At 37.5% G+C, this 18,010-nt stretch overlaps 1 protein-coding gene across 1 annotated transcript in view; it reads right to left on the bottom strand.

Moving 5' to 3' along the window:
* The window catches only part of LOC144449831 (phosphatidylinositol 4-kinase alpha-like), a 197,398-nt gene that overhangs the window by 176,600 nt on the left and 2,788 nt on the right, over nt 1-18,010 (bottom strand). The window contains exon 2 of the mRNA XM_078140404.1: nt 4,686-4,805. Within this exon, the coding sequence (XP_077996530.1) occupies nt 4,686-4,805 (120 nt within the window). The remainder of the gene's footprint in view (nt 1-4,685; nt 4,806-18,010) is intronic.

Raw genomic sequence — 18,010 nt, 5'->3', positions numbered from 1 at the left:
GTTGAAACAATTGGAACTGAGACCATGGTTGAAACAATTGGAACTGAGACCATGGTTGAAACAATTGGAACTGAGACCATGGTTGAAACAATTGGAACTGAGACCATGGTTGAAACAATTGGAACTGAGACCATGGTTGAAACAATTGGAACTGAGACCATGGTTGAAACAATTGGAACTGAGACCATGGTTGAAACAATTGGAACTGAGACCATGGTTGAAACAATTGGAACTGAGACCATGGTTGAAACAATTGGAACTGAGACCATGGTTGAAACAATTGGAACTGAGACCATGGTTGAAACAATTGGAACTGAGACCATGGTTGAAACAATTGGAACTGAGACCATGGTTGAAACAATTGGAACTGAGACCATGGTTGAAACAATTGGAACTGAGACCATGGTTGAAACATTGGAACTGAGACCATGGTTGAAACAATTGGAACTGAGACCATGGTTGAAACAATTGGAACTGAGACCATGGTTGAAACAATTGGAACTGAGACCATGGTTGAAACAATTGGAACTGAGACCATGGTTGAAACATTGGAACTGAGACCATGGTTGAAACAATTGGAACTGAGACCATGGTTGAAACAATTGGAACTGAGACCATGGTTGAAACATTGGAACTGAGACCATGGTTGAAACAATTGGAACTGAGACCATGGTTGAAACAATTGGAAGTGAGACCATGGTTGAAACATTGGAACTGAGACCATGGTTGAAACAATTGGAACTGAGACCATGGTTGAAACAATTGGAACTGAGACCATGGTTGAAACATTGGAACTGAGACCATGGTTGAAACAATTGGAACTGAGACCATGGTTGAAACAATTGGAACTGAGACCATTGTTGAAACATTGGAACTGAGACCATGGTTGAAACAATTGGAACTGAGACCATGGTTGAAACAATTGGAACTGAGACCATGGTTGAAACATTGGAACTGAGACCATGGTTGAAACAATTGGAACTGAGACCATGGTTGAAACATTGGAACTGAGACCATGGTTGAAACAATTGGAACTGAGACCATGGTTGAAACAATTGGAACTGAGACCATGGTTGAAACATTGGAACTGAGACCATGGTTGAAACAATTGGAACTGAGACCATGGTTGAAACATTGGAACTGAGACCATGGTTGAAACAATTGGAACTGAGACCATGGTTGAAACAATTGGAACTGAGACCATGGTTGAAACAATTGGAACTGAGACCATGGTTGAAACAATTGGAACTGAGACCATGGTTGAAACAATTGGAACTGAGACCATGGTTGAAACATTGGAACTGAGACCATGGTTGAAACATTGGAACTGAGACCATGGTTGAAACAATTGGAACTGAGACCATGGTTGAAACAATTGGAACTGAGACCATGGTTGAAACAATTGGAACTGAGACCATGGTTGAAACATTGGAACTGAGACCATGGTTGAAACAATTGGAACTGAGACCATGGTTGAAACAATTGGAACTGAGACCATGGTTGAAACAATTGGAACTGAGACCATGGTTGAAACAATTGGAACTGAGACCATGGTTGAAACAATTGGAACTGAGACCATGGTTGAAACAATTGGAACTGAGACCATGGTTGAAACAATTGGAACTGAGACCATGGTTGAAACAATTGGAACTGAGACCATGGTTGAAACAATTGGAACTGAGACCATGGTTGAAACAATTGGAACTGAGACCATGGTTGAAACAATTGGAACTGAGACCATGGTTGAAACAATTGGAACTGAGACCATGGTTGAAACAATTGGAACTGAGACCATGGTTGAAACAATTGGAACTGAGACCATGGTTGAAACAATTGGAACTGAGACCATGGTTGAAACAATTGGAACTGAGACCATGGTTGAAACAATTGGAACTGAGACCATGGTTGAAACAATTGGAACTGAGACCATGGTTGAAACAATTGGAACTGAGACCATGGTTGAAACAATTGGAACTGAGACCATGGTTGAAACAATTGGAACTGAGACCATGGTTGAAACAATTGGAACTGAGACCATGGTTGAAACAATTGGAACTGAGACCATGGTTGAAACAATTGGAACTGAGACCATGGTTGAAACAATTGGAACTGAGACCATGGTTGAAACAATTGGAACTGAGACCATGGTTGAAACAATTGGAACTGAGACCATGGTTGAAACATTGGAACTGAGACCATGGTTGAAACAATTGGAACTGAGACCATGGTTGAAACAATTGGAAGTGAGACCATGGTTGAAACATTGGAACTGAGACCATGGTTGAAACAATTGGAACTGAGACCATGGTTGAAACAATTGGAACTGAGACCATGGTTGAAACATTGGAACTGAGACCATGGTTGAAACAATTGGAACTGAGACCATGGTTGAAACAATTGGAACTGAGACCATTGTTGAAACATTGGAACTGAGACCATGGTTGAAACAATTGGAACTGAGACCATGGTTGAAACAATTGGAACTGAGACCATGGTTGAAACATTGGAACTGAGACCATGGTTGAAACAATTGGAACTGAGACCATGGTTGAAACATTGGAACTGAGACCATGGTTGAAACAATTGGAACTGAGACCATGGTTGAAACAATTGGAACTGAGACCATGGTTGAAACATTGGAACTGAGACCATGGTTGAAACAATTGGAACTGAGACCATGGTTGAAACATTGGAACTGAGACCATGGTTGAAACAATTGGAACTGAGACCATGGTTGAAACAATTGGAAGTGAGACCATGGTTGAAACAATTGGAACTGAGACCATGGTTGAAACATTGGAACTGAGACCATGGTTGAAACAATTGGAACTGAGACCATGGTTGAAACAATTGGAACTGAGACCATGGTTGAAACATTGGAACTGAGACCATGGTTGAAACAATTGGAACTGAGACCATGGTTGAAACATTGGAACTGAGACCATGGTTGAAACAATTGGAACTGAGACCATGGTTGAAACAATTGGAAGTGAGACCATGGTTGAAACAATTGGAAGTGAGACCATGGTTGAAACATTGGAACTGAGACCATGGTTGAAACAATTGGAACTGAGACCATGGTTGAAACATTGGAACTGAGACCATGGTTGAAACAATTGGAAGTGAGACCATGGTTGAAACAATTGGAAGTGAGACCATGGTTGAAACAATTGGAACTGAGACCATGGTTGAAACAATTGGAACTGAGACCATGGTTGAAACAATTGGAAGTGAGACCATGGTTGAAACAATTGGAACTGAGACCATGGTTGAAACAATTGGAACTGAGACCATGGTTGAAACAATTGGAAGTGAGACCATGGTTGAAACAATTGGAACTGAGACCATGGTTGAAACAATTGGAAGTGAGACCATGGTTGAAACAATTGGAACTGAGACCATGGTTGAAACAATTGGAACTGAGACCATGGTTGAAACAATTGGAACTGAGACCATGGTTGAAACAATTGGAACTGGATGATATTCAGGCATTAACATTAAATTACACCCCCAGCTGCAGTGCTGTAATTTAAATGAATTTAATTACCACTTTTTGTATATTTCCCTTACTATTGTACATGTTGTAACATACATGTAATCAAACGATATTAACATCCCATCAATTTATAATTTGTTGAGAAACAATTAATCTAAATGGTCAGACATGGAACATTTACATTTATTTATTTATTTATTTATTTAATATACATTGTCTACATACAGATGTGTAAGACAGACTAAGAGTACAGAGTACATACTAGTACAGACAAATTCATCCATACTGTACATTGTACTTTGAAATGTTTTCAGTAATGCTTTGCTATACTTTGCTACTACAGGCAAAAATAAACAAAAACAGGAAAACATGTTAGCTACTGTGACTTTGACATGATATAGAACTATAAGTACCTGTAGTTCTGACTTTGATATCATATTATAGAACTACACGTACCTGTAGTTCTGACTTTGATATGATATAGAACTACACGTACCTGTAGTTCTGACTTTGATATCATATAGAACTATATGTACCTGTAGTTCTGACTTTCACATGATATAGAACTACACGTACCTGTAGTTCTGACTTTGATATCATATAGAACTATATGTACCTGTAGTTCTGACTTTCACATGATATAGAACTACACGTACCTGTAGTTCTGACTTTGATATCATATAGAACTATATGTACCTGTAGTTCTGACTTTCACATGATATAGAACTACACGTACCTGTAGTTCTGTCTTTGATATGATATAGAACTACACGTACCTGTAGTCCTGACTTTGATATGATATAGAACTACACGTACCTGTAGTTCTGACTTTGATATCATATAGAACTATATGTACCTGTAGTTCTGACTTTCACATGATATAGAACTACACGTACCTGTAGTTCTGACTTTGATATGATATAGAACTACACGTACCTGTAGTCCTGACTTTGATATGATATAGAACTACACGTACCTGTAGTCCTGACTTTGATATGATATAGAACTACACGTACCTGTAGTCCTGACTTTGATATGATATAGAACTACACGTACCTGTAGTTCTGACTTTGATATGATATAGAACTACACATACCTGTAGTTCTGACTTTGATATGATATAGAACTACACATACCTGTAGTCCTGACTTTCACATGATATACACATAGTAACCTGTAGTACACATACCTGTAGTCCTGATTCCAATAGATAAATACCCAATGCTATGACAGCATCTTGTCTTCTTTGATCTAGTATATATGATAATTTACCATTTGGATGTGGACACATTGCCATCAAACGATTCACCTGCAATAAACATACAGTATAATTATGTAATACTTACTAAGTTAGAATTACATGTACAATACTATAAAGCAATTACCAATACTACTCTACAACTGTGGTGCCCTAGCTTACAAGTACAACTTTCATGTAACACACACAAAAGCTAGACTTTAAATCACCTTAATAAATTAATTAAAATCAACTTTCATCTTAAACCTGATCATAGACCCTCCACCAACCTGACCATAGATGGTGGAGGGTCTATGACCTGACTTATGAAAATCAAGTGTGAGCAGCTTAAATCAGTCTATGTGTATGTGTAGAGTTGGGCCATTGTGGTTTTATTTTATATGTAAGTCAAGACTACTGTAATGTAATGCCAGTTTTAGGACTGGAGTTACATTACAGTTGACTCTGGGCTACACATAACCCATATGTAATGTAAATGTAATCTACATAATTTAAACATCTTTAGTTTGCAATGTATACTGCAATACATACACATGTAGACATGAAGTCCACTTGTATTAGATAATAAAAGGACTAGTAGAAATGTTCATTCACTGGGTTTATTTGGATCACTACATGTACTACACATCATGTCAATTTTACCAATGTACTACACATCATGTGATTCTCCTGCAAAATGAAATGTGCTTCCAGTGAAGTAATAGTCTACAGTTCCTATACAGTATTGTTACAATTTTAAGACTTTCTCTCTGGTTTAGTTAGAGACCACGTTGGCATGCAGACTGGTGAAGTAAATGACAGCTTAATATTCACTAAGTTTTAGCAGTTCAATGCAGTGATACAATACACTAAAAGTAAACCTTGTTTACATGTTAATCAATATAATATGTTCTTCCATAGTAATACTACAATACAATGTGTACATATAGAAAGAAATATTGCAAAATAGGGAATTTAACTGAACTCATGTACATGTATTCTATACACTGGCATGTACATTTGTATACGTCGATATGAAGCTAATACATACAATGTACCACTACTGCCAGCTGAGTGACTGACACAATTTAATAAGTTATTTTGATTTTCTATATATCTAACTGATAATGTGTTAATGAAAAACACCTACATGAAAGTCAAAAGGTCACTGTCACTGAAATTGGCCTTATAGCAATGCATGTAGATTGTATGAGAATTGTTAATTTAATTTTTTGTGATTCACATTTAGTTACATTTAATGTAACTAAATGTGAATCACAAAAAATTGAATTAACAATTCTCATAATTGTAATACAATAACTTACATGTACTACTACAGCCTACAGTTACTGCTACATGTACATAATATATTTCAAACTGTTTCTGTATGTCACAGTGTGTGATTTATTACAATTTGGTGTAATACAAATGATTGTGGTCTGTGTAGGCCATCAAATACAATGCTAAAATTGACATATTTATGGTTGACTTTCTAGTTATTAAAGTAATGGTATACTTGTTACACTGTCGGTGTCATTGAGAATATGTGCAATTACACAGTGTTTTCATTATAATGATTGTGAGTAGGTATTGAAATACAATGTACATGTACACCTTGACTACAGTCAGCATTCTACAAGGAGGTTATAAAACTTTATTAAAGTGTCGTTTCATTTCCCTATCTCTCAAAGAATGAATCAGATGTCTATTAGTATTACAATGTGAGGATCACAGTATAGGAAATATTAACAACCCTGCGGGAACATTACATTGGACATAATACATTTTAATATACATAATTTATATATATATATATATATATATATATATATATATATATATATATATATATATATATATATATATATATATATATATATATATATATATATATATATATATATATATATATATATATATATATATATATATATATATATATATATATATATATATATATATATATATATATATATATATATATATTGCAAACATGTACCTTTCTTGTGATAAAGTTAACTGCACTCTTATACATGTAGTTACAGGGGCAAAGTCAAGATCTCAACTTTTACTTAAGTACACAATGCATTATTTTCACTTGGTACATGTACATGTTACGATGTACATGTACATGTATGTATACCGGGTAATACACAAATGTGTATTGTCTGCAATAGAGTTGAAGCATGATTGATACTTTTAGCGTTGGTGTTGACATACCAGTACATGTAGGAGTCTACTGTTAGTGAAGAAAGCCAATGACAAGTTGTTGGGTTACAATACATGACAGGGTTATGATTTTGGAATATTTGTACCGATTCCTAAGACATCTACATATGTACATGTAGCCTGCTTACATCACAATCTGTGATTTTGCTTCACTGCATGTACAATGTATCTCACGAACAACTTGTAACAGTATCAATGGTAACCAGTTAATTTAGCCACGTCCCCAAAGACAGTTATCAGCATGCCTGTTTGTAGATATATCTACTTCATTTCAATACTATCAATTGGGCTGAGGGAACATTTATATATTGACTTCATTTCAATACTATCAATTGGGCTGAGGGAACATTTATATATTGACTTCATTTCAATACTATCAATTAGGCTGACATAAATTATCACTCTCCATTGAGACCAATCAGTTTGAATGCATTTTTTTAAACCAATCAGTTGAAACACTTTCAAACCACCTTACTTGACTGCTGTTAATACTATTACAAGCAGGTAGTGAGAAATCAGTTAGCAAAACCACAGGGATCATGTGTTTACAAGTTAGTCAGACACTGAAAGCAAAACCACAGATTATATTATGATATAAACAGTTATAACTACACAAAAAATTTGAATTGGTTGTAATTGGTTTCACTTTTTAAGTCTTGACAACCAAGTCTACTTCATCTGTTGGAGTACATATGTTCTTGAACCTGTGCAAAAATTTTAATACTAGTATGATCAATAATCAAATGGATTTTGACTTACTATTTTGTCAAATGGTCGGTATTATATGTACATTGATTCAATTATACATGTAGTTAATATGAACACAAATATCTACCAGAGAATATAAACCTATTTTGCATATTATTGATTTTTCTATTCTGAATAAACACTAATGTATGCAAGTTACCATCAGAATATAATAACTACAGGTATGATGCAATACACACAAGTCAAAATTAATCAATCTTAATTATATAATTTCAAAACATTGCAAGTTTCAATAATGAAATTACTAGACCGATTATTTTTTTTGGCTATTTTCTCAGTTGTGTACTTAAATAAAATTCCTGCATGTATTTGATCTTACATTTCAAACAGTCACGTACATGTACATGTACACATATATCTTACATTTCAAAACTGTCTCGTACATGTACATGTACACATATATCTTACATTTCAAAACAGTCACGTACATGTACATGTACACATATATCTTACATTTCAAAACTGTCTCGTACATGTACATGTACACATATATCTTACATTTCAAAACTGTCTCGTACATGTACATGTACACATATATCTTACATTTCAAAACAGTCACGTACATGTACATGTACACATATATCTTACATTTCAAAACTGTCTCGTACATGTACATGTACATATATATCTTACATTTCAAAACTGTCTCGTACATGTACATGTACACATATATCTTACATTTCAAAACTGTCTCGTACATGTACATGTACACATATATCTTACATTTCAAAACTGTCTCGTACATGTACATGTACATATATATCTTACATTTCAAAACTGTCTCGTACATGTACATGTACATATATATCTTACATTTCAAAACTGTCTCGTACATGTACATGTACACATATATCTTACATTTCAAAACTGTCTCGTACATGTACATGTACATATATATCTTACATTTCAAAACTGTCTCGTACATGTACATGTACACATATGTCTTACATTTCAAACAGTCACGTACATGTACATGTACACATATATCTTACATTTCAAACAGTCACGTACATGTACATGTACACATATATCTTACATTTCAAACAGTCACGTACATGTACATGTACACATATATCTTACATTTCAAACAGTCACGTACATGTACATGTACACATATATCTTACATTTCAAAACTGTCTCGTACATGTACATGTACACATATATCTTACATTTCAAACAGTCACGTACATGTACATGTACACATATATCTTACATTTCAAACAGTCACGTACATGTACATGTACACATATATCTTACATTTCAAACAGTCACGTACATGTACATGTACACATATATCTTACATTTCAAAACTGTCTCGTACATGTACATGTACATACCGTATATATCTTACATTTCAAAACTGTCTCGTACATGTACATGTACACATATATCTTACATTTCAAAACTGTCTCGTACATGTACATGTACACATATTATATCTTACATTTCAAAACTGTCTCGTACATGTACATGTACACATATATCTTACATTTCAAAACTGTCTCGTACATGTACATGTACATGTATATCTTACATTTGAAACAGTCATGTACATGTACATATATATCTTACAATTCAAAGACTCACGTCCATGTAACTGTCTACAATGTACAATATACTCTATACAATGTGGTATTACTGATGTGGTATATTACAAAAACACATGTTGACTAATGATACTCTTGTAACATTATACATCAGTTTCCCTTTGGCCTGTGGGGTTATCCCAACACAGACTGTTTCCTGAGGGTAGAACAGTCTGTACACATTGGTTACACCATGGTATTACACCAGCAATTCTTTACATACATTTTGTACAATCTGCTCAGTAGTTTTGGAATTATATATTTTTGACCAAAAAGACACAGTTTAGACCTAATTTTCATATTACTAATGGGATTATGTTATGAACAATTCTTATTCTAAACACTAAGAATATTCCCATCAAATTTCAACTCAATCTGCTCAATAATTTTGGAATTATGGATTTTTGACCAACACACACATTTCTAGCACTAATTTGCATATCACTAATGGGATTATGTCGGGAACAATTAATTCTTACAAACACTCCTAAGATTGTTCCAACCACACACTCCTAAGATTGTTCCAACCAAACACTCCTAAGATTGTACCAACTACACACTCCTAAGATTGTTCCAACCAAACACTCCTAAGATTGTTCCAACCACACACTCCTAAGATTGTTCCAACCACACACTCCTAAGATTGTTCCAACCACACACTCCTAAGATTGTTCCAACCACACACTCCTAAGATTGTTCCAACCACACACTCCTAAGATTGTTCCAACCAAACACTCCTAAGATTGTTCCAACCACACACTCCTAAGATTGTTCCAACCACACACTCCTAAGATTGTACCAACCAAACACTCCTAAGATTGTTCCAACCACACACTCCTAAGATTGTTCCAACCACACACTCCTAAGATTGTTCCAACCACACACTCCTAAGATTGTTCCAACTACACACTCCTAAGATTGTACCAACCACACACTCCTAAGATTGTTCCAACCACACACTCCTAAGATTGTTCCAACCACACACTCCTAAGATTGTTCCAACCAAACACTCCTAAGATTGTTCCAACCACACACTCCTAAGATTGTTCCAACCACACACTCCTAAGATTGTTCCAACCACACACTCCTAAGATTGTTCCAACCACACACTCCTAAGATTGTTCCAACCAAACACTCCTAAGATTGTTCCAACCACACACTCCTAAGATTGTTCCAACCACACACTCCTAAGATTGTTCCAACCACACACTCCTAAGATTGTTCCAACCAAACACTCCTAAGATTGTTCCAACCAATCACTCCTAAGATTGTTCCAACCACACACTCCTAAGATTGTACCAACCAAACACTCCTAAGATTGTTCCAACCAAACACTCCTAAGATTGTTCCAACCACACACTCCTAAGATTGTTCCAACCACACACTCCTAAGATTGTACCAACCAAACACTCCTAAGATTGTTCCAACCACACACTCCTAAGATTGTTCCAACCAAACACTCCTAAGATTGTTCCAACCACACACTCCTAAGATTGTACCAACCAAACACTCCTAAGATTGTTCCAACCACACACTCCTAAGATTGTACCAACCACACACTCCTAAGATTGTACCAACCACACACTCCTAAGATTGTTCCAACCACACACTCCTAAGATTGTTCCAACCACACACTCCTAAGATTGTTCCAACCAAACACTCCTAAGATTGTTCCAACCACACACTCCTAAGATTGTTCCAACTACACACTCCTAAGATTGTTCCAACCACACACTCCTAAGATTGTTCCAACCAAACACTCCTAAGATTGTTCCAACCACATACTCCTAAGATTGTTCCAACCACACACTCCTAAGATTGTACCAACCAAACACTCCTAAGATTGTACCAACCACACACTCCTAAGATTGTACCAACCACACACTCCTAAGATTGTTCCAACCACACACTCCTAAGATTGTTCCAACCAAACACTCCTAAGATTGTTCCAACCACACACTCCTAAGATTGTACCAACCAAACACTCCTAAGATTGTTCCAACCACACACTCCTAAGATTGTTCCAACCACACACTCCTAAGATTGTACCAACCACACACTCCTAAGATTGTTCCAACCACACACTCCTAAGATTGTACCAACCAAACACTCCTAAGATTGTTCCAACCACACACTCCTAAGATTGTACCAACCAAACACTCCTAAGATTGTACCAACCACACACTCCTAAGATTGTTCCAACCACACACTCCTAAGATTGTTCCAACCACACACTCCTAAGATTGTTCCAACCACACACTCCTAAGATTGTTCCAACCAAACACTCCTAAGATTGTTCCAACCACACACTCCTAAGATTGTTCCAACCACACACTCCTAAGATTGTACCAACCAAACACTCCTAAGATTGTTCCAACCACACACTCCTAAGATTGTTCCAACCACACACTCCTAAGATTGTTCCAACCACACACTCCTAAGATTGTTCCAACTACACACTCCTAAGATTGTACCAACCACACACTCCTAAGATTGTTCCAACCACACACTCCTAAGATTGTTCCAACCACACACTCCTAAGATTGTTCCAACCAAACACTCCTAAGATTGTTCCAACCACACACTCCTAAGATTGTTCCAACCACACACTCCTAAGATTGTTCCAACCACACACTCCTAAGATTGTTCCAACCACACACTCCTAAGATTGTTCCAACCAAACACTCCTAAGATTGTTCCAACCACACACTCCTAAGATTGTTCCAACCACACACTCCTAAGATTGTTCCAACCACACACTCCTAAGATTGTTCCAACCAAACACTCCTAAGATTGTTCCAACCAATCACTCCTAAGATTGTTCCAACCACACACTCCTAAGATTGTACCAACCAAACACTCCTAAGATTGTTCCAACCAAACACTCCTAAGATTGTTCCAACCACACACTCCTAAGATTGTTCCAACCACACACTCCTAAGATTGTACCAACCAAACACTCCTAAGATTGTTCCAACCACACACTCCTAAGATTGTTCCAACCAAACACTCCTAAGATTGTTCCAACCACACACTCCTAAGATTGTACCAACCAAACACTCCTAAGATTGTTCCAACCACACACTCCTAAGATTGTACCAACCACACACTCCTAAGATTGTTCCAACCACACACTCCTAAGATTGTTCCAACCACACACTCCTAAGATTGTTCCAACCACACACTCCTAAGATTGTTCCAACCAAACACTCCTAAGATTGTTCCAACCACACACTCCTAAGATTGTTCCAACTACACACTCCTAAGATTGTTCCAACCACACACTCCTAAGATTGTTCCAACCAAACACTCCTAAGATTGTTCCAACCACATACTCCTAAGATTGTTCCAACCACACACTCCTAAGATTGTACCAACCAAACACTCCTAAGATTGTACCAACCACACACTCCTAAGATTGTACCAACCACACACTCCTAAGATTGTTCCAACCACACACTCCTAAGATTGTTCCAACCAAACACTCCTAAGATTGTTCCAACCACACACTCCTAAGATTGTACCAACCAAACACTCCTAAGATTGTTCCAACCACACACTCCTAAGATTGTTCCAACCACACACTCCTAAGATTGTACCAACCACACACTCCTAAGATTGTTCCAACCACACACTCCTAAGATTGTACCAACCAAACACTCCTAAGATTGTTCCAACCACACACTCCTAAGATTGTACCAACCAAACACTCCTAAGATTGTACCAACCACACACTCCTAAGATTGTTCCAACCACACACTCCTAAGATTGTACCAACCACACACTCCTAAGATTGTTCCAACCACACACTCCTAAGATTGTTCCAACCACACACTCCTAAGATTGTACCAACCACACACTCCTAAGATTGTTCCAACTACACACTCCTAAGATTGTTCCAACCAAACACTCCTAAGATTGTACCAACCACACACTCCTAAGATTGTTCCAACCACACACTCCTAAGATTGTTCCAACTACACACTCCTAAGATTGTTCCAACCACACACTCCTAAGATTGTTCCAACCACACACTCCTAAGATTGTTCCAACTACACACTCCTAAGATTGTACCAACCACACACTCCTAAGATTGTTCCAACTAAACACTCCTAAGATTGTTCCAACCACACACTCCTAAGATTGTTCCAACCAAATTTCAGCCCAATCAATTAGTGATTTTAGAAATAAAGATTTTTGACCAAAAAGACACATTTTTATACCTAACTGTATTTCACTGATGAGATCATCACATCATGAACAAGTCTTAATCTAAACACCCCTATGAATATACACATCAAATGTCAGAATAATCTGCCCAGTTTTTTAGTTTAAGTTTTTTTTACCAAAAATCACTTTTTTTTTACCCAAATCATACACACCATACAATTTCCAAACTAGACACCCAAGGTAATATACCTATCAAATATCATGGCAATCGGTCCAGTGGTTTTTGACTTTAACTTGTTTACAGCCAGCCAGACAGACAAACACTTTGACATGCCTATAGCACTACTGAACCTTATCAGTTCAGTGTTTCTAAAAGATGGAAAGGGTGATATGGTGGCCACATTTTCGGGGCCAAGGGGCCATGGTCTGGAAGCAAAATCATGACATGCTTATTTGCAATATGAAGCTAACACTTTTTACCTGCTCTTGGATGCTGAACAGAGAAAAATAAAATTCTATGACAACATTTTATTTAATCATTTTGTTTTAATTATACTTTATTTGGATATATTTTCTGTTGCATTCTTGATATACGGTTGCGCAAAACATGAAATTTGACTGTGTGAGCAGATGGAGACCTTGTGCAAGTAGAACACAAAAAAGCCTTAGCGGGACTTGAACACTGATTGTTACACAAATACAATATTACATGTACATGTAAATTGTAATTCTCCCCAAACCTTGAATAACTTGTACCCTATCACTCTAGATAATAATAAAGTTAAAACACAATTAATTAACATAACAATGTTAAGTATAGTAAAGGACAATGATAAATTGATATCTTCGTAACCATAGGTAAAAGTTGTAATTTAAGCCTACATTATGTATCAGCCTTACACACTAGACAAGACATAATGAAATGAACCTCAGACCACTAAAAATAGTTAGGGGTCTCAGAATGAACCCATTATGGTTAAATTAATCCCTACATAGACCAATAGTAAACAATGGATTATGATGTAACATGTATGTATACAATAACGAGACGTGTCTTATATTATATAGTGTAGCTCATATGAAGATCTGTGTAAAATTCGTTTTTTAAATGTTTACCGATTCTTTTGAATGGTAACAGTTGTGCCCTTCATCCTTAAACCCTTACTGTGCAGTCACTACTCCATTCATGGTACAGTAGACTTATTTTTAATACTACTCGCCACAACTATTTTTCTCCGTAATTAAGTTCTCCTCGTAATTTTGGCAAACTATTTGGTCCGGGCCGTACTCTTGCATTTCATTCTTCAGACCATGGAGGCTCCCCATATACTTCCATGTTCAGGCATATGGTTTCTGACTTTGCTGGACTGGTGTTACTTGAACTACAAAGGTCAACCCAATTCACACCTTCTAAATCCCCCTTTGTCTTACACTATCCAATACTGATAAGACTTCAGCAGCAACTCAGACAAGGAGTTGGTTATAACCTGCTACACAAACTTTAATATTAGCTCCAGTAGAGGACTGCTAATCCTGTACATGTCAAACAATGTGTCAACATTATGACAGATAAAGGGTAGAAGTACAAATGTACCTAAAACTACTGGGTAGGTGTTGTTGTCAAACAGAAAGGTCGATGGTAACTTATACATGTAAACCTAGTACAGATTACTACATACACTTTATTATCCTTGAAACAAAGCGTGCAGCCCCAGTAAGCCATAAGTGGCCACAAGCCCTAGTAAGCAGCCCTGGCCACAAGCCCCAACAAAGCAGCCCTGGCCACAAGCCCCAACAAAGCAGCCCTGGCCACAAGCCCTAGTAAGCAGCCCTGGCCACAAGCCCAAACAAAGCAGCCCTGGCCACAAGCCCTAGTAAGCAGCCCTGGCCACAAGCCCCAACAAAGCAGCCCTGGCCACAAGCCCGGCCGGGCAGTAAGCAGCCAGTGGCCACAAGCCCCTGTAAGCAGCCCTGGCCACAAGCCCAAACAAAGCAGCCCTGGCCACAAGCCCCAACAAAGCAGCCCTGGCCACAAGCCCTAGTAAGCAGCCCTGGCCACAAACCCCAACAAAGCAGCCCTGGCCACAAGCCCTAGTAAGCAGCCCTGGCCACAAGCCCCAGTAAACAGCCCTGGCCACAAGCCCCAGTAAGCAGTCCTGGCCACAAGCCCCAACAAAGCAGCCCTGGCCACAAGCCCCAGTAAGCAGCCCTGGCCACAAGCCCCAGTAAACAGCCCTGGCCACAAGCCCCAGTAAGCAGCCCTGGCCACAAGCCCCAGTAAGCAGCCCTGGCCACAAGTCCCAACAAAGCAGCCCTGGCCACAAGCCCCAGTAAGCAGCCAGTGGCCACAAGCCCCAGTAAACAGCCCTGGCCACAAGCCCCAGTAAGCAGCCAGTGGCCACAAGCCCTGGTAAGCAGCCCTGGCCACAAGCCCCGGACAAGCAGCCCTAGACTTCAGCAGCCCCAAACAAGCAGTTAGTAACAGATTATCTTAACTAAAGGTTACTGTACCCACATCAATGCATTTATCATCTGCTTTATCATCATCATCATCAATATGATGATGGATTTCAATGACAAATCAAGCTGATTCATTTTACAGTCACAAAGAACAGAATAAAGAATTGCTGTGGCAGGGCAATTAATTTGTATTGGAAATTAGTAGAGGAAAGGGGTTAATTATGCATAAAATGGAATAAATACATGAAAAATGTCACTTATAATAGGACTATATTATGAGATCTATTCATTGGAAAATGCAAACACATTTTGATAGACTGTCACAGAAAAACACTTATTTGTGGCTTTTCAAACTGTGATCTAAACCATGCCTATTCTGTGTATGTACATACATGTACATGTACTACCAGACCATGAAAATTTCCAAGTAATAATTCATTTTATTTCACCAAAGTCTCTGAAGCAGGAGTAAATCCCTAGAGAGATGTAGAAATAGCTACTATACATGTACATGTACCATTATGTGAGTACAATGTACATGTATTTGTTCTAAGAGGTCAGGGCTAGAAATTAACTCTTTTTTCTTTGGTAGTCCCAGTGGGCTACATGTATCAATTTTAGAAATTGGTAGCCCAAGGATGATGGCCAATAGTCCTACATTTGCATATTACTGAACTGAAAACATGAGTTCCTCTATTGGAAATTTGTTTGATATTAAAATATTTATGTCTGTACATCTTCCATCCTTTAAATCACCACATAATCAGTGGTAGCCTGAGTGGGCCATGGGCTACAGGCTGCAAATTATGGTACAGTACATTGTAGCCCCATGGCATGAATTGGTAGTCTGTGGACATGGGACTACTGTTAATTTCGAGCCCTGTGAGGTCATTGTAAATTTTACCATATTTTTCATATCTGTTCAATCCAGGGTTCTATAATCTACAACAATAACAGCCTTAGTGACAACATATGGTTGTTAGTATTACACAATGTACATAACAAACTCAGTTTTCATCTGTGCACACATGTACATATGCAAATACATTGTCCCATATATACTGTGTCTGTGTAATGTACAAATACAGAGTGAGGGGATTACTCCTTATATACAATGTACCAGTAAACTGTAGTTACACAGTATCACATGACCAACATACAGATCTGTAAGGGTCACATGCATGCACTGTGGCAGTCTCCAAATAAAGTGAAAGTGCAGTGAAGTGTCCTACATACAATGTAGATCGATATGCACAATGATGTATGTATGTACGTTTGTATGTATGTATGTATGTATGTATGTATGTATGTATGTACATACATATGTGTGTGTTTATGTATGTATGTACAAATGTATGTATGTGTATGTATGTATGTATGTATGTATGTATGTATGTATGTATGTATGTATGTATGTATGTATGTATGTATGTATGTATGTATGTATGTATGTATGTATGTATGTATGTATCATTATGTACGTATGCATGCTAGACTGTTGACAGTCAACATAGCAAAAAAGGCATGAACGACTGTCTAAGCGCTATATAAGAACTAACATTATTAATTATCATTATGTGTGTGTGTGTGGTGGGGGGGTCTCCAAATAAAGTACCATAGGGTCTTCTGGAATACAATGTACAATGTACAATAAGAGTCTCCTACAAGTAGTATTAATACATGCATGTACATGTAACCTGTGGGAGTAGGAGCTCTGTTAATTATAGTGTTATAATACATTGTACATTTATACATACATTGTACACTAGTGTGTACATGTAATCCAAACTTGTAAAATATCATGCTATCTTGTCAGGTCAGTTCACTTTTGACAAGTGTCTAAAAAAGATAACTGCAAGGTGTCTGCATTGTATGTCAGATCTGTATACAAACAAGGGTCGTGCACTGTACAGCAAGGTACAAAGGGATGACCACACCGTGCACTGTACAGCAAGGTACAAAGGGATGTCCAGGTCGTGCACTGTACAGCAAGGTACAAAGGGATGACCACACCATGCACTGTACAGCAAGGTACAAAGGGATGTCCAGGTCGTGCACTGTACA

This window comes from Glandiceps talaboti, chromosome 18 (genome assembly GCF_964340395.1).
Source record: "Glandiceps talaboti chromosome 18, keGlaTala1.1, whole genome shotgun sequence".
Taxonomy (NCBI): Eukaryota; Metazoa; Hemichordata; class Enteropneusta; family Spengelidae; genus Glandiceps; species Glandiceps talaboti.
This window is presented reverse-complemented; position numbering and strand designations above follow the sequence as displayed.